General features: G+C 36.9%; 1 protein-coding gene across 3 annotated transcripts in view; it reads right to left on the bottom strand.

Annotated features, from left to right (window-relative positions):
* Positions 1 to 19020, bottom strand: part of UBR1 (ubiquitin protein ligase E3 component n-recognin 1) — a 160235-nt gene that overhangs the window by 44598 nt on the left and 96617 nt on the right. For all 3 annotated transcript variants that reach the window (XM_006066177.4, XM_044925139.2, XR_006542864.2), the window contains 7 exons: positions 18855 to 18948; positions 17939 to 18088; positions 13758 to 13855; positions 11080 to 11173; positions 9942 to 10090; positions 7428 to 7483; positions 6315 to 6411 (listed from right to left, as the gene is read on the bottom strand). In XM_006066177.4, the coding sequence (XP_006066239.1) occupies positions 6315 to 6411; positions 7428 to 7483; positions 9942 to 10090; positions 11080 to 11173; positions 13758 to 13855; positions 17939 to 18088; positions 18855 to 18948 (738 nt within the window). The remainder of the gene's footprint in view (positions 1 to 6314; positions 6412 to 7427; positions 7484 to 9941; positions 10091 to 11079; positions 11174 to 13757; positions 13856 to 17938; positions 18089 to 18854; positions 18949 to 19020) is intronic.

Raw genomic sequence — 19020 nt, 5'->3', positions numbered from 1 at the left:
AACTCTTCGCATGAGGAGGCCAAAGTACTGGAGTTAGTTTCAGCTTTAGCATCATTCCTTCCAAAGAAATCCCAGGGCTGATCTCCTTCAGAATGGACTGGTTGGATCTCCTTGGAGTCCAAGGGACTCTCAAGAGTCTTCTCCAACACCACAGTTCAAAAGCATCAATTCTTCAGCGCTCAGCTTTCTTCACAGTCCAACTCTCACATCCATACATGACCACTGGAAAAACCATAGCCTTGACTAGACGGACCTTTGTTGGCAAAGTAATGTCTCTGCTTTTCAATATGCTATCTAGGTTGGTCATAACTTTTCTTCCAAGGAGTAAGCGTCTTTTAATTTCATGGCTCCAATCACCATGTGCAGTGATTTTGGAGCCCCAAAAAATAAAGTCTGACACTGTTTCCACTGTTTCCCCATGTATTTCCCATGAAGTGATGGGACCAGATGCCATAATCTTTGTTTTCTGAATGTTGAGCTTTAAGCCAACTTTTTCACTCCCCTCTTTCACTTTCATCAAGAGGCTTTTTAAGTTCCTCTTCACTTTCTGCCATAAGGGTGGTGTCATCTACATATCTGAGGTTATTGATATTTCTCCCGGCAATCTTGATTCCAGCTTGTGCTTCTTCCAGCCCAGCGTTTCTCATGATGTACTCTGCATATAAGTTAAATAAGCAGGGTGACAATATACAGCCTTGACGTACTCCTTTTCCTATTTGGAACCAGTCTGTTGTTCCATGTCCAGTTCTAACTCTTGCTTCCTGACCTGCATACAAATTTCTCAAGAGGCAGGCCAGGTGGTCTGGTATTCCCATCTCTTTCAGAATTTTCCACAGTTTCTTGTGATCCACACAGTCAAAGGCTTTGGCATAGTCAATAAAGCAGAAATAGATGTTTTTCTGGAACTTCCTTCCCTTTTCCATGATCCAGCGGAAGCTGGCAATTTGGTCTCTGGTTTCTCTGCCTTTTCTAAAATCAGCTTGAACATCTGGAATTTCATGGTTCACGTATTGCTGAAGCCTGGCTTGGAGAATTTTGAGCATTACTTTACTAACATGTGAGATGAGTGCAATTGTGCGGTAGTTTGAGCATTCTTTGGCACTGCCTTTCTTTGAGATTGGAATGAAAACTGACCTTTTCCAGTTCTGTGGCCACTGCTGAGTTTTCCAAATTTGCTGGCATATTGAGGGCAGCACTTTCATAGCATCATCTTTCAGGATTTGAAATAGCTCAACTGGAATTCCATCACCTCCACTAGTTTTGTTCGTAGTGATGCTTTCTAAGGCCCACTTGACTTCACATTCCAGGATGTCTGGTTCTAGGTCAGTGATCACACCATCGTGATTATGTGGGTCGTGAAGATCTTTTTTGTACAGTTCTTCTGTGTATTCTTGCCATCTCTTCTTAATGTCTTCTGTTTCTGTTAGGTCCATACCATTTCTGTCCTTTATCGAGCCCATCTTTGCATGAAATGTTCCCTTGGTATCTCTAATTTTCTTGAAAAGATCTCTAGTCTTTCCCATTCTGTTGTTTTCCTCTATTTCTTTGCATTGATCACTGAGGAAGGCTTTCTTATCTCTTCTTGCTATTCTTTGGAACTCTGCATTCAGATGCTTCTATCTTTCCTTTTCTCCTTAACTCCTAATTCCTTGCCCTGATTTTATTAACTTTTCAGTCAGTAGAATACTCTGTCATCAAATTTTGCTTACAGGCAGTTGTGAAACTTTTTTGTTCACAGATGTTACATATATCTATTTTTAAAATCCTCTGAAATCAGGTTCATTTTTGGCATGCATATTTTCCTCCACTGGTAAAATCTTTCATTTACGCTAAATTAAATATCTCAGGGAAACTTAAATGATACAGTAGGAAAAGCGTAGGTTTTATGGTCAGGCTTGGGTTCAAACACTAGTTCTGCCTTTTACTGGTTTTATGACCTTGGTCAAGTCACAGAAGTTCTCTGTGCCTCAGCTTCTTCATCTCTAAATTGGGGAAATGATAATTTCGTTGAAGAATGGTGGTTAGAAGACATGATTATATAAAAAGATCCTTGTACAATGTTCAGGGATCATTGTACAATGCCTGGCACATACATGGCAATGAACACTGTATGTCCTATTACTACTGGAGAATCAACATGTTAAAACTATATTCATCATCTTTCACATAAAACAGTCTCTATTGCGGACTTCTCTATTTCTTTCAATAGTCTAGTTATTTCTTTTAATTCAAAACCTTGTTTCTACCCATCCCAATTCCCTCCCTAATTTATGCTACTATGTGTGTATGTGTGTGTGTGTGTGTGTGTGTGTGTAAAGTCGCTTCAGTTGTGCCTGACCCTTTGCGACCCTTTAGACTGTAGCCTGCCAGTTTCCTCTGTCCGTGGGATTCTCAAGGGAAGAATACTGGAGTGGGTTGCCATGCCCTCCTCCAGTATGCTACTATATACAGATACATATTTTACTTCTAATTTTTCCTTTTCCCAACCCAGTCTATACAATATCTAGCCTTAGAATAATATTGTTCAAAATGTTTCAAAAATCCCCAATAACCTAAAGTTCAAACTTCTCACTGGGGCATTTAAGACCTTCTATTTTTATCAAAACAACTTCATGCTTCTCTATCTATAGGTGCCACTATTCCTATCAAACCTGTCTATTTGAACATACCACATGCTTTCCTACATCCTCAATCTCTGTTAAAATTGTCCTCCTGGTTTGGAATGCTATCTGTTTCTCTCAATGTATTTTTATATACCTTGTTAGAGCAAAAAAACAGCAGAGCCCCTAGAGCGATCTTTTTCTGTCTCAATTCGTAAAGCACATATTTTTACAATACATCTAGCATTTGTCTATTTTATAGTGTGAGTTTTCACAGAGGTTCTGCTTCTTTAATTCAATCATGAGTATTACAATGGCAGGGACCACATCTTGTACCTCTACACAGTTTACAGCCCTAACACCTTGCAAGTAAAGATGTTCTCGCTAATAAATTTTCACATGACAAACTTTTACATAAAGGCGCAAAGATATATTACAGAGCAAAAGAACATCAAGTTTATTAGTTACTGTCAATTAGACATTCAGTTCAGTTCAGTTCAGTCTCTCAGTCGTGTCCGACTCTTTGTGACTCCATGAATCGCAGCATGCCAGACCTCCCTGTCCATCACCAACTGCCGGAGTTCACTCAGACTTACGTCCATCGAGTCAGTGATGCCATCCAGCCATCTCATCCTCTGTCATCCCCTTCTCCTCCTGCCCCCAATCCCTCCCAGCATCAGAGTCTTTTCCAATGAGTCAACTCTTCGCATGCGGTGGCCAAAGTACTGGAGTTTCAGCTTTAGCATCATTCCTTCCAAAAAAATCCCAGGGCTGATCTCCTTTAGAATGGACTGGTTGGATCTCCTTGGAGTCCAAGGGACTCTCAAGAGTCTTCTCCAACACCACAGTTCAAAAGCATCAATTCTCCGGGGCTCAGCTTTCTTCACAGTCCAACTCTCGCATCTATACATGACCACTGGAAAAACCATAGCCTTGACTAGACGGACCTTTGTTGGCAAAGTAATGTCTCTGCTTTTCAATATGCTATCTAGGTTGGTCATAACTTTTTTTCCAAGGAGTAAGCGTCTTTTAATTTCATGGCTGCAGTCACCATCTGCAGTGATTTTGGAGCCCAGAAAAATAAAGTCTGACACTGTTTCCACATCTATTTCCCATGAAGTGATGGGACCAGATGCCATTATGCAATATTATTTCAGTTTCTGCCATCTGTGATGATGTTAGTCTCCTTGCTTGGTATTTATTTTGAGGTATTTTAAACACTGAGATGGTTAGATAGCATTCCCCAACTCAACAGACATGAATTTGAGCAACCTCTGGGATATAGTGAAGGCATGTGGAAACCTGGCATATTGCAGTCCATGGGGTCGCAAATTGTTGGACATTATTTAGTGACTGAACAACAATCAACAAATATTACAAATCCCATAATCTGTGATGAATGTAAAAGCAAGAAGACTATTTGGAAGTGTTGGTAAAACAAGGTATCCAAATTATAACTGAAATGAAAAGAGATAACAAAAATCAAAAAAAAGCAAAACCAAAATACTACTATGCAAATAGGATAAACTGTTAACAACAGGAAAAGGTCCTAAGAACTAGAAGCATGTGTAATATGTGCAAAATTCTGGGCCTGTGCAACTGATCAGTAAGAAAAAAAAGTAAATGAAAAAAGGAAAAAATAATTAAGTGTGTAGTTAGAGAACAGCATTAATGTTAGATTACTACTAGCATGAGGTTAATTCAGGAGATAGCTGGAAATTAACTTGAAAATATAAAAGGTTAGCACAGTGGAAGTTCTAATGAAACTTAGGTGACAGCTTTGAACGGAGCCATGGAACCCCCATGTCATTAGAATGACAGAAAGCTGCCCAGGAAAAGTTCCCTAAGAAGTTTGTGAGACTCAACAAGGAGGAAGGTGACCTGTTTCAACAGACTTTCAGGGTAAAATAGTTGGTCAATTTGGGGAAACAAAGCCTGTTTTCTATGTAGAAAAAACTATGCATTCTTTTAAACTTTAAAAAGAGGGAATGGCTCTCTTATTTGGTAGAACACACTGAGGAAGTGTAAGCTTAAACCTCTTTACCTGTGACATATTTAATTTATGAACAAAAGACATAAAGAGGGTTTTTTAAGCTTGACCTATTTTAGATGCAAAGGAGCTGCTGTGGTGCAAATACCTAAATGGAAATGCAGATAATCAAAATGAAAGTCAAATCATTCTACTATGCATAACCTCTAATTTTTCTTTTTATTTTCACAGTGAGACCATCACATGAGCTTAGCTAATTTCTAGCTTACTAGAATCTAAAAAGAAAAAAAAAAAACCCAACTCAGCTGTTATAGCCTGTCTCTCAAAGAAAAAGGCATGCATGGACCCACAGTCTGAGATTACCATAATTAACACTTCTATTATTTTTATATGACTTTGATACACACCAGAAAAATGACATTTTTAAATGATCTATCCACATTACTGCTCCCTTTTATAGCCAGACTGAGATCAGTTCAGTTTAGTTCAGTCGCTCAGTCATGTCTGACTCTTTGGGACCCCATGAATCGCAGCATGCCAGGCCTCCCTGTCTATCACCAACTCCCGGAGTTTACTCAAACTCATGTCCATTGAGTCGGTGATGCCATCCAGCCATCTCCTCCTCTGTCGTCCCCTTCTCCTCCTGCCCCCAATCCCTCCCGGCATCAGGGTCTTTTCCAATGAGTCAACTCTTCACATGAGGAGGCCAAAGTACTGGAGTTTCAGCTTTAGCATCCCAGGACTGATCTCTCTTAGGATGGACTGGTTGGATCTCCTTGCAGTCCAAGGGACTCTCAAGAGTCTTCTCCAACATCACAGTTCAAAAGTATCACTTCTTTGGCGCTCAGCTTTCTTCACAGTCCAACTCTCACATCCATACATGACCACTGGAAAAACCATAGCCTTGACTAGACGGACCTTTGTTGGCAAAGTAATGTCTCTGCTTTTTACTATGTTATCTAGGTTGGTCATAACTTTCCTTCCAAGGAGTTAGAGTCTTTTAATTTCATGGCTGCAATCACCATCTGCAGTGATTTTGGAGCCCCCAAAAATAAAGTCTGACACTGTTTCCACTGTTTCCCCAAGTATTTCCCATGAAGTGATTGGACCAGATGTCATGATCTTCGTTTTCTGAATGTTGAGCTTTAAGTCAACTTTTTCACTCCCCTCTTTCACTTTCATCGAGAGGCTTTTGAGTTCCTCTTCCACTTTCTGCCATAAGGGTGGTGTCATCTGCATATCTGAGGTGATTGATATTTCTCCCGGCAATCTTGATTCCAGCTTGTGCTTCTTCCAGCCCAGTGTTTCTCATGATGAACTCTGCACAGAAGTTAAATAAGCAGGGTGACAATATACAGCCTCGACGTACTCCTTTTCCTATTTGGAACCAGTCTGTTGTTCCATGTCCAGTTCTAACTGTTGCTTCCTGACCTGCATACAGGTTTCTCAAGAGACTAGTAGTTAATACTAAGGATATTAGTGATTGTGGCCCTTGGGTGGGAGTAAGGGATACAAGTTGACAATATTTGGAAAACACTTGGTTTTAAAAATAAGATTGCAGGTATTAGAGAGCAACCATGTATTTTGTTTTCTTTTTTTTTTCTTTTGTAAGGTTGTGGTGATGAGTGTCTGACATTAGTGTAGTGTGTGGTTTCCTAATACACTGCCAGAAATGCAATGGGAAAAGACATGCAAATAACATAATAATTCAGAAAAGACTCTACCTGATAGAAGACGAATCAGATGTTTCTGTATCAGGACCTGAGAACAGGTAACCCTTTGTGCAATGGCAAACTGCATTAATGCTTTCAGACCATTATGCTAGATTGTAAGAGAAGGGAAGATAAAAAGATAAGTGAAGATGAAAGACCTAAGTCATTCACTGTATAAACCAATCCTACTCTGTAAGAACTAGTGTAAACTTACTATATACTTTACACTACTGCAAATTTAGTTACAATATTTTTAATACTTCTAAAAAGTTTTATGACCTCACTGAATTCTGTAATAGATTTTCCCATGACAAAGAAGTATTAAAGATACAATCATCTCCATCTCATTTAAGGACTCATTTCCCTCAGAGTCATTCTCTTAAATGTTTGGCCTACATCATTCTATTCAGGCCTGTGCAAATACATGTCTTTGTAGAAATTCTAAAATGATGGCAGAACATCACTGAATTCAGGGAATAAATCTTCTGCTTCCCACATGGAAGGATGGGAACTCTGGGAAGCACGTCATAGACTCCAAGTCCCCTGGGCCAGCTGTCAGAAAATAAGAGGAAAATGGCTAGGTGAGTGGTCCAGGGAATCCTCAGTTGCCCAGTTTGTTTTCACAGGGCTACTGAGCATCACTTCTTAAGTACTGTTTGCAGGGTCCCCAAAGTTATAAGGCTTAGGCCTGAGGCAGGAGTATAGTTACATAGAATCAGAATCTGCCCATGAAGGAGTTATGGCTTAGTTTTATTCTGGAGTTCAGTATGAAGATTTATCTGGAGTTAAGCCAGCATTAATACTTAATGTTACATGATGATGCAAAATTAGTGAGAAGGAAAATATAGGAGACATTAGGGTTCTGATTTGGAAATAAATGGCGAGGGGGATAAAAAGTAACCAAGTATCACCAGAAATGTTTCTGTGAATTACATTTAACCACCAAGATTGAATAAACTCTCCAAAGTGTATAATGTTGGCCTTTCCATCTCCTGTGAGTTTGAAGTAGCTTTAAAAAAACCAAAACAGAATTCTGCTTTTACAGAAAAAGAAGTGAATAAAGATTTTTTTAAATGGTAAATGTACTGAGGACTCCCTAAAAAAATACACCATGTGTATACATACCTGTCTATTTTGAAGTGCTCCAAACAAAGGTTTTCCTTCATCTCCCAACAGGTTTTCTCAAAGAGCAAAAAAAAGAAAAGTAATAAATTTCGAATACTGCTACAATAGTATACTTGGTTTCTATCTATCAGATGTTCTTTAATTCTATTTTTGACCAAATAGAAAAGTGCTTTGCACTTTTCCCCTTCAAAATTTCATGTTTAAGTCTATGCCAAGATTTCCACATTTTTGAGTGAGAGGACACTACAGAGGCAATGTAGACCATGGACAAATTGTTTTTATAAATAATAAAGCCCCTGGAGCAATCTATAAAGAAAACTTGGGAAAAACAAAGCATTCTGCTTCATTTATCCTCCTTTTAACATCTCTTCTATGCAAAAAGAAAAAACAATTTTAATTGAAGTATAGTTGACTTACAATATTATATTAGTTTCAGGTTTATAGTAATTGGATGCTTTTACAGATTATACTCCATATAAAGTTATTATAAAATACTGACTATATTCCTGTGCTTTATATTACTTCCTTGAACTTTAAATATACTTCCTTGTAAGTATTATATTACTTTCTTGTAACTATTATATTATTTCCTTATAATAATGTTATATCTAGTAGTCTTTACCTCTTCATCTCCTTCACCTATTTTGCTCCTACCCCTACCACTCTCCCCTCTGGTAACCACTAGTTTGTCCTTTGTGAGTCTGTTTCACTATATTGGTTCATTTGTTTCCTATTTTAGATAGCACATATGAATGAAAACATACAATATTTGTCGTTCTCTGTAAAAAAAAAACAAACTAATTTAAAAAATATAGTTGCAACCTATTTTGTTAAAAAAATACATAAAACAAATGTAAATAGCTTTATTGTTAAGTACTATTAAAAAAGAATTAGATTTATAGGATAGAACAAGGTGAACAATGTATTTTTTGAAAATACAAAAAACCCATGAGCTCAGAAATATATTCTGCCTTGTTGGCTAGGGTATTTATTACTGAATCACTTATTTTCACTGATCTTTGGCAACAAACACATCTATGAGGCTGGATGGCTTATTTCCTATTTTCCTTTTCCATTTTTGAATGGACAGCAATAAAAGACCCTCTGTTTTTATTCCTCAACTGTTTTTCATAACTATGCCAACACATCCTGCATATGTCTCTCCACACCCACAGGGAGTGAGATAAGTTAGCTGTTTATGTGCTAGGAATAAAGCACAGCCTTATATCCACTGGATGGAAAAAGCCCTATAGTGAAAACAATCTAACACTCTATTAATCAAATAATTTCCAATTACTATGTTACAGAAACACATATGAAGAATCAATCCTATTCTCCAATGAACTTCTCATCCATTCTATGACAAAACTGTCACTTCTGAAAATGTTCAATACCTAAATAAAAATCTCCAATTCCTAATGCTTGTGTTCCCCAAATAGTCAAGTGTAAAGGTACCTTTACTGGCAATCTGCAGGTATTTAATAGATCATGACTCCAAAAGAATGCTTAACATTTCATATCAAATTGTTCAGATTCTGTTTAAACCTCATTTTCCCCTTTTATTTAATGACAGTAAATATAAACTTGTGTATTTATTTTTTACCCACAATTGAAGTCTGACAGGTTTGGAAATGACTCCTAAAATCTGTTCACAGAGACTAATGCTGGCATGCAGAAAGGGTCTGTGAAAGAAGTAGCTTTGTGCTACTTAATTCAAATTGTGAGATAGTGTCATTTTACAAAACTTTATTTAAATGAGGAAATGGGGTAGAACCATTAAAAACAACTTCCAAAAAATACTGGAAAATGAGTCTGAAAGAATTATAACTCTTAATTGTAATCTAATTGTTTTTCATGTAGTACTCTTATCTTGTGACTGTCATAAGCAAATACATTATTTTAAAAATCTGAGTGATTCTTCACTGCTTCATTTCCCCTAGATTTAATGAGAGATAAGACCATGTAAATGCAAGGTGTATAACCTGTTGATTTGATACACTTTTCTCTAAGAAGCTTTCACCACGGCAGAGAATCTAACAGATTTCTTCAGATTTGGGAGGTTTCTTGCTGTTAATCTCTTTCTCCTGACCACCTCAGTCTTCCTTTCTCTCTCCTGGTAATTTTTTAGATGGTTTGGTTTACTTTTCTTTTTTCTCTCAAAGTGTAAAAGAAATAAAAATTACTGGATATTTCTGGGTTGATTCTCCTTCCTTTGCTTTTTCTCATATCTTTCATTGTTATATTGCCACCTTTTAAATACAGCTTGCTTCATGCTGTTCATTTCAAGTATATTTAGTTTTCTGTTATGTATGCCCATTTTTGTAGTTAAAAGAGTTCAAAACAAAATATCCTCAAACTAAATGGCATCATGCCACCTAATCTACCGATATACCAAGAGTCCTTAAGTCAAAGTATTCCAGGCCATTAGGGTGGGAAAAAAGGAATAATTTTTGATCAGTCAATGTTAATTCTGTTTCTATAAAAGCTCCAAACCAGTTTTCTTATAGGCTTTACCAATTGCCTGGATAGTAAAAGCACATGTGCTCCAGGTCATCATGGGGATTCGAGGATCCGTTTCATCAGGAGGCACTTTCAATCCAATTCTATAAATTGTTGTGGCAAAGAGAAGGACCATTTCCTTGATGCTATTAGAATAATTTAACCTAAAAATAAAACAATAAAAATTTAAATAAGGATTTATTAAAAGGGGCTACCTACTGAGAAGTCCACTTAGGTACTGAAGCAAGAATTTAACTTCTTTTGAAGGTTTATTCATTAAGAAAAAAATGGTGAAAGCAGAACTGTAACTCCTATGGGTAGAAAAATGTATCTGACAAAATGGTAATGACCCAGATAATTTCTTGTAAAAGATGCAGTAAATGATCACAGCAGAAAGGGTCGAGGTCCAAATTAAGAACAGGTTAGAGACAGGATTAAAAATCAGAGGAAACACATCTGACATAAATTTCAGTATCTGAAAAGGGACCAAGAAGTACTTTTGTGCTGATAGGGGTGTATGTGTGTCTGTGTGTATATATAATAATCCATGTACTAGCAATGATAATTCCTGGTTTCATGAACTTCTATTTGTAACAAGTATTTTCAGTAGTGATGGGATATACAATGTAAACAAGGATCACAAGTAGAAAAATCAACCTCATATTATTCATTAAATAATAGTATCTGATTTGGATACATTATATTTTTCAAAGCATCTTCACATAAATATCTTTTCAATAACTGTATGAGGTAAACTAGGAGACCACTGTCTCAATCTTACAAACAAGAATATGAATTGCAGTGGGGGTGGAGTGACCTGAAACTTTTCAGAAGTCACAGAGCAAGTCAGATGTGACTTTAACTTAAGTCTCTTAAATTCTGCTCTTCCTATAGGTGGAAATATATAAAAATAGCATTTTTGTTGGTTAAAAATAATTATAGGCATGGTTCATCTTAACACATATTAAATACATATTATTCTATCTCAAATCACTTAATATCAGTACAAATAAAACTCTAGGGAGACGGCAACAAGATAAAAATGGGATAAACAAAACACTTTCACAAATAAAGCAAGAAGGAAGGAAGGAAGAATTGTTCTTCACTCTTATTTTCACAACCATTTACAAACTTCTCTTGTTTAGATACTTACGAAGACTGAACTCCATAACTCAGAATAGAATGGAACTCAAGAGTAGAATCACCCATTCCTTGATCAAACAGGACTGGAATTGTTGGGTTTTCTCCTTACAAATTAAAAGGAAAAAGCAAAAAAAAATCATGGGAGTTCAGTGTGACACATACTTTTTAAAGCTTTTGTAAATTACATACAATCACTTTAGAAAATTTGGATAATGCTAATAAGCAATAAATAACCATTCAAAATATTTCCACCCAGATAATCAGATAGCATGAGGGTAATATTTTTCTATTCTCCATATAAATGTTACACATGTAGATTTTTTTTTCTTAAAAGGATAATAACTCTAGCACCATTGTGTATCTTGATTTCTCATTAATAGATCATATATATCTTCCACATCAGTAACTGTCCCTCTATATTTCTATTTTTAGTGAATGCATAGTACTTTAGTGAATAAGAGCACAGGATCTGGAGCCAAGCTGCCTGGGTCTGAATCCTAGCTTTGCTAGTGACTATTACTAAGACCTTGGGTGAATACTAAACCTCATCAAAATTAAGACTGTCATTCCCATAAGTGCAATGAGTTAGTTTTCTTCTGGTGGTTCTTGAGATTCTTCATCTTTGGTTTCCAGAAGTTTGGGTATGACCTATCTAGGTATGCTTTTAAGTTTATCTGTTGGAGGTTCACTGAGCTTAAATTTATAAATCTAAGTCTTTCTACCAATTTGTAAAGTTCCCAGTTGTAATTTCTTCAAATATTTTTTCAGTACCATCATTTTTCTTTTCAGGACTTCAATGACACAAAACGTTGGGTTAAAGGGAACAAAAGAAGATTCCATATGTCCCTAACGCTATATGTTTTTCTCCATCACTTTGCTGTCAATTCTTCATTGCATAATTTCCCTTATCTAATTTCAAATTCACTGACTCTTATCTCACCATCTCCATTCTACTACTGAGCCCATTCAGTTAAATTTTTTTTTTTCATATAGTATTCTTTCAATTCTGTTATCTCCATTTGGTCCTTTTTCTACATATATATATTTTCCCCTCTGCTGAGAACTTCTGTCTTTCCATTCACTTCCATGAGTGTTCATCTTTAATTCATGTTTCATGATTATAAACCTGCTTTAAACTTTTTGTCTGAAAAGTTCAACATTTAAACATCTCAGGATTGGAACTTGATTGATTGTTTCTTCCTTGAGAGTTGGTCAGATCCTCCTGGTTCTCTGTACCTTGAGTAATTCTGGATTTAGTTCAGTTCATTTCAGTAACTCAGTTATGTCCAACTCTTTGCGACCCCACGGAATGTAGCATGCCAGGCTTCCCTGTCCATCATCAGCACCAGGAGCCTGCTCAAACTCATGTCCATCAAGTTGGTGATGCCATCCAACCACCTCATCCTCTGCTGTCCTCTTCTTCTTCTGCCTTCAATCTTTCCCAGCATCAGGGTCTTGGATGTTTTGAATATCCATTTAAAAAAAGGCCTGCATTAAAATTCTCTGGAAAAATGTACCTTTTTTGTTGTTGTTCTAGTAGGCAACCAACCCAATTAGGTTCCATAAGTTTTGTTTCACTCTGTGAGTGGTTCCAATGTTAGTTTTCAGAGCCTTTGTTAAACTGTTTGAGTCTGCTAGTACATGTACTACTCAGAACTTAGACTGGGACTTGAGTGGTGGTTTAATGTAGTTTCAGTCTCAAAGCTGTTTTTACCCTTCTTTGGGCCTGTTCTGCACCTGTGTAGGCTGGAGGTGAGCTCTGGACCTGTGTTGGTCTCAAAAGTAGGAGATTCCTTTTCATAGCACTCTCCTCTCTGGGATTTACCCCTATTCTCTCTAGCTGCAAGGGGCCCTTGTTTCCCCTTTCCTCTAGTCAAAATGATCAATTTCTTTCAGCTTTATAGTCCCCTGTGCTGTCATGCAGATTCACATGACTGGAGTTAATCTTGGGATGAAGCTGTGAGGGAAAGAAATGGCTAAGACTCCACACTTCCAATGCAGGGGGCACAGGTTTGATCTCTGGTCAAGAAACTAGGATCCCACATGCTTAGTAGTATGACCAAAAAAATAAATTAAAATAAAAAAAAATAAAAAATAAAACAAAACAAAAACACCTAACTTGGAATTAAAAAAAGAAAAGAGGATTCACCCTGCAGTTTTTGGAACACAGTGGTCCCATTTCTCCCAGTTCTTTTGGCCAGTAAGACTGATTTTCTCTTGGGAATTTAGATGTCTATGTGGCCACCACGGCAGTGCAGTTCCATGATTGGAGATGGCCTTGGGAAAGAGCCAAAACAGAAAAAAACAAAACAAAAACACGTGCAACAGGAATTCCCTTTACACTCTCCAGCTTCTGAGGAGCTTTTTCTCAAGTTCTCTGGCTAGAAAGATGGCATCTCTTCTGGGTTTTTTACTGTTCATGTCCACCGCATAGTTCTGTGTCTCAGGCTATGCTGGGGTCAAAACTGGGGAATAAAGGAGGGACAAAAACCCCCAGGAAACTCACTGCTTATACTAAACATTCCTCAGATTTGTACTTCCTCCCCTTGGCCTAAGGAAATCTCTATTTTCTAATATTTAATGAATCTGTATTTGAAAACCATATTTTAGAGCAAAAAGTACTTTAAAAAATAAAGATTCTGACACTTAAATCTCACGCAGCTAAATATAAAATAATTTTAAGCAAACCTTTAGCATGTTTCATATTATAACCTGTTATTCTGGCCAGAACAGTCTGTATCCATCGTTCCAGGGTCAAAAGTTGAGCAAGAGGTTCTGTATTCTCGCTGAAAATTGATATTTGAAAGTTATTAAAGCCATTGGTACAGGTCAAACTGAAAAGCTCAATTTGTAGGGTCTTTCTGTGGATAAATAATTGTATGAAAAAGTCAAACTCCTCCAGATTAGCTTCCTAGGTCATAGAAACACACATGTCTAAAAATGCAGTTTTGGGAGGGAGGAGAAATTTTAAAGTACAAAGAATAAGATAACACCCTCACTCCCATTTCCTGGAAGCAATAGATAAATGTCAGTAAGTGAAATCACCCTTTCAGCTGCTCAAGTCAAAAACTAGGTGTCATCACTGATATATATGAGTCCCTCAAACCCCACATTCTAATCTATCAGCTAGTCTTAGGTTTTACTTGCTAAATATACCCCAAATTGGTCACTTCTTTCTATCTCCTTCATGATTACCCTAATTCAAGTTACGTTATTCCTCACCTGGACTGCTTCAGTAGACTGTTCTTCCTGCTTCCACGATGGTGTTTCTTTATTATCTATGTATTCATCAAACAACAGCCAGGAAGATTTTAAAAATGTAAATCGTATCGTATCATTTCCCTATCCAAAACATTCCAATGGTTTTCCATTACACATAAAACACAGTTCTAATTTCCAATCTTGGCTCATAAGACCTTTTAGGATCTGGTTCCTTGCTTGCTCCATCCCAAGCATACTGCCTTCTTACTGTGCCTTGAACTTGCTGCCTTCTTGCTATGTCTCCATCATGCTGATATGTTCCTACTTCAGGGTCTTTGCTCTCAGTGTTGCCTGTGCTTAGAATTCTCTTCTTTCAGAGAACAGAACTGGTGTCTCTCTCAGAGAATAGAACTGGTGACATAGAACAAATGTTACTATCTCAGAGAGGAGCTCCCTGCTGACTCGGTCTATAAAGAACCTCATGCACTGGTCTGTCCTCTGGCTCTTTATGATTCTAATTTAGTCTTTCACACTATTTCTCAGTACTTAATATTCCATATTTATATGTTTATCGTTGGTTTCTCTTCTCTGTAATACAAATTCCATTGCACAGGAGCTTGATCCAAACTAACAACAAAGGCAGACCAGAAACGGTGTTATTAAAAAGAAGTAAAAGGAGAAATTTGTTTACTTAAAGGATAGTTTTAAGTGAAGTTAAAATATACAATGAACTGTGCCAAAATTCTTATCTCTGGGTACAAATCTGACCTAAGAATTTTTTCAGTTTTCAGAAATGAAAGTATACTCTGATTTGTTATAATCAATTTTCTTTAAAAATGCTAGCTTATTATTAGCTTTGATAAAGTTTTTTATATGCCCTTAACTTTAGTATCTTGGTGGTGGTTTAGTTGCTAAGTCATGTCTGACTCTTGCGATCCCATGGACTATAGCCTTCCAGGCTCCTCTGTCCATGGGATTCAGGTTATACTCACAATGACTTTCTAACAAAAGAGGCAAATATATTCCTACTATACAGGTAAGTTTAAATACCTAATAAAAATGTTACGTATAATTATGTTTTTCAGATCCTAAGTAACAAAACTGTTACTACAGATTAAAATTGTTAGAAAGGACTGCCCACTCCAGTGTTCTTGCCTGGAGAATCCCAGGGACGGGGGAGCCTGGTGGGCTGCCGTCTATGGGGTTGCACAGAGTCGGACACGACTGAAGCGACTTAGCAGCAGCAGCCCTGAGACATCCTATTCTTAAAGATATCAAGGAAAGAAAGTGCTGAATATTCTTTAGAGAATAATTTACATGTTAATAATTCTTGGGAAACCACTGTGTAAAATAGGCTTGCAGAGGGTAAAAAGAAGTTGTTACTTTATTTTATTATGATTTATTTTTGTTTATGGTTGCGGTTATTGCTGCTGTTTAGTCACTAAGTCATGTCCAACTCTTTGTGACCCCATGGATTGTAGCCCACCAGACTCCTTTGTTCATGGGACTTCCCACACAAGAATACTGGAGTGGGTTGCCATTTCCTTCTCCAGGAGATCTTTCTGACCCAGGGATCGGACCCAGGTCTCCTGCATTGACAAGTGAGTTCTTTACCACTAGCCAACCTGTGTATAGTTAGGTGAGGCTTTAGAGTCAGGTCTAGGTTCAAATCCTTGGTCTGTCTTGGGACAAGTGAAAACCACTCACAGTCTCCAATTCCTCATCTTTAAATGGGAATAACAGTACCTACTTCATTAGACTATATTAAGAATAAAAAAAAAACATATAGCATAGAATGCTACAACATGGTAGTCAACAAATAAAAGATAAATCTTTCTGATGACACCTTCTTCATAAAAGATGACATTCTATGTCCTAGTATACTAAGTAGAAGACAATTCAAAATTATGTTTTCCAATGACATGGAATAGTAGAGACAGAGCAACTACTGTCAAGGCTGTATATTGTCACCCTGCTTATTTAACTTATATGCAGAGTACATCATGAGAAACACTGGGCTGGAAGAAGCACAAGCTGGAATCAAGATTGCCGGGAGAAATATCAATAACCTCAGATATGCAGATGACACCACCCTTATGGCAGAAAGTGAAGAGGAACTAAAAAGCCTCTTGATGAAGGTGAAAGAGGAGAGTGAAAAAGTTGGCTTAAAGCTCAACATTCAGAAAATGAAGATCATGGCATCTGTCCCATCACTTCATGGGAAATAGATGAGGAAACAGTGCAAACAGTGTCAGACTTTATTTTTGGGGGCTCCAAAATCACTGCAGATGGTGATTACAGCCATGAAATTAAAAGACGCTTACTCCTTGGAAAAAAAGTTATGACCAACCTAGATAGCATATTCAAAAGCAGAGACATTACTTTGCCAACAAAGGTCTGTCTAGTCAAGGCTATGGTTTTTCCAGTGGTTATGTATGGATGTGAGAGTTGGACTGTGAAGAAAGCTGAGCACTGAAGAATTGATGCTTTTGAACTGTGGTGTTGGAGAAGACTCTTGAGAGTCCCTTGGACTGCAAGGAGATACAACGAGTTCATTCTGAAGGAGAGCAGCCCTGGGATTTCTTTGGAAGGAATGATGCTAAAGCTGAAACTCCAGTACTTTGGCCACCTCATGCGAAGAGTTGACTCATTGGAAAAGACTCTGATGCTGGGAGGGACTGGGGGCAGGAGGAGAAGGGGATGACAGAGGATGAGATGGCTGGATGGCATCACTGACTCGATGGACGTGAGTCTGAGTGAACTCCGGGAGTTGGTGATGGACAGGGAGGTCTGGCGTGCTGCGATTCATGGGATCGCAAAGAGTCGGATATGACTGAGCGACTGAACTGAACTGAACTGAACTACTTACTGGCCCTAACTGCCAAGCCTACCACCTTTAACTCCTTTCACGTTAAGTGTTTTATCAATAAAATAATTTTCTTGAGAAAAACTAATATCTGTCACTACTACAAATTCATTGAGTTAAAAAAAACTAATAGCAACAAGAATAAATATTAATAGTACTGTTATCATCACGTAGAATCGTGAGAATATTGAAATAAACAATTAAGTGTTCTAGCTGTCATAAAAAACTAATAGTTATTTGCTGTTAAATTCCATTCACAGATGGTCAGAATATAAAAGTTTAAAAACTTATTCTGAACACCAAAAAACTATTCATAGATGAACATATTGTTTTCATTTACATTTATAGTTAACATTTTGTCCATATCTCTACAACTACAGCATTTGGGTCTTTAGAAAATAGAATAAAAATAATAATACAAAGATCTGAAGAGTAACCAAACTCCAAATAGCAACTCTAATGCTGGCAAAGTACTCTAAGAAAGGAATAGATATTCTTTGCAACTTTTTTCCTTCTGTGAGCGCTAAGATAGAGAGCAAAGTTCTATTGCTTTTATGGTTATTAGAAGAAAGATGCAAAACATGTACACAAGTAAATAAACATTCCAGTTCTTTTAGAAATAAAAAATTAGGGCTTTTATCATATTTTTAAAGTTGAATCCAAGTAATAATATCAATTAGTATGTTACTTTAATTTGAGAGAAAAAAGAAAAAAAAACTCATAATCTAATCAAAACAGTCACAATGAAAAACATTAACGACAACTTAAAAGAAAATTAACCAAAACATTAATTTAAATATACCTGCTTATCTTTTGATGTTGCAAAGGAATAATGGGGATCACAGTATTGCACAGAGACTTGCATAGAGGGCAAAGATACTCTCCACTCTCCAAGTCGAAAAGATCAACATGTATGCGCTGCTGAGAGCTCAGCTGTACAGCTTCAAAATACCTGCAAAATTCCAAGACACAGGTCCATTTAAAACTACACATGTATCTTTGCTCTAATCCAAGTGAAAAAAATCTGGAATTTTTGCCCCAATATACATCTTTAGAATCTACATGCAAAAATACACAAATTACAGAAGAAATAGCATGCCTATTCTTTTGGGGGTAAACTGGAGGACACATCAGGGCAGAAACAAATTTAAAATAGTTTTACTGAATTATATTGATAAACCTGTCTCCTGCCTCAACAGCATGGAGATATACAATACAGACACTATGTCCCTCTGTTTCCAATGACCAAGCAAAGTAGTAAGTGCAATCATAGGAAAATTATGTATTTTAATCTGATGCCAAAAAGGTAAACCTGATATAAAATATTTCCCAAGAAAAATATTTCTGCATTTTTATCTCTTCCAGACATATAACTAGAATTTCATGTCCTATTCTATCTCAGAGGTATTTTTCACTGTATGTTTTGAGGGGAATCAGATTTTTATAAAGATAACTACTTTTTATACAAATACTGATCAAGAAAGACTAATTCCTTTGGGAAAGAAAGTACAGTGAAAAATTTAAGTTGATAATTTTACACACCAATTTCAAAGGGTGATACTATAATAAGTATCATGCAAACAAAATTAATAATTAAAACTGCTTCAATTATTCAAATAAGAAGAAAAGAAGACATGAGAAAACATGCCTTTTTGTGGCCTTTAGAGAACTTCAATATTCCTAGCTTCTTTCAAGAAAATGTCAGAAGGACAACTTACTTCTGCCAGCACACTGCATGCATTACGTGACCACAGCTCCCTGTGTAAGTTCCATATGCCAAGTCTGCATCCATGAAAAGTGGGTCCATGGTTTCTGATACAAAAAGACAAAATATAAGGTATATATTCATCTGTTCCACAATGATAAAAAGAAACCAAACAAAAA

This window comes from Bubalus bubalis, chromosome 11 (genome assembly GCF_019923935.1).
Source record: "Bubalus bubalis isolate 160015118507 breed Murrah chromosome 11, NDDB_SH_1, whole genome shotgun sequence".
Taxonomy (NCBI): Eukaryota; Metazoa; Chordata; class Mammalia; order Artiodactyla; family Bovidae; genus Bubalus; species Bubalus bubalis.
Note: the sequence above shows the minus strand (reverse complement) of the source record. Positions and strands in the feature narration are given on the sequence as shown.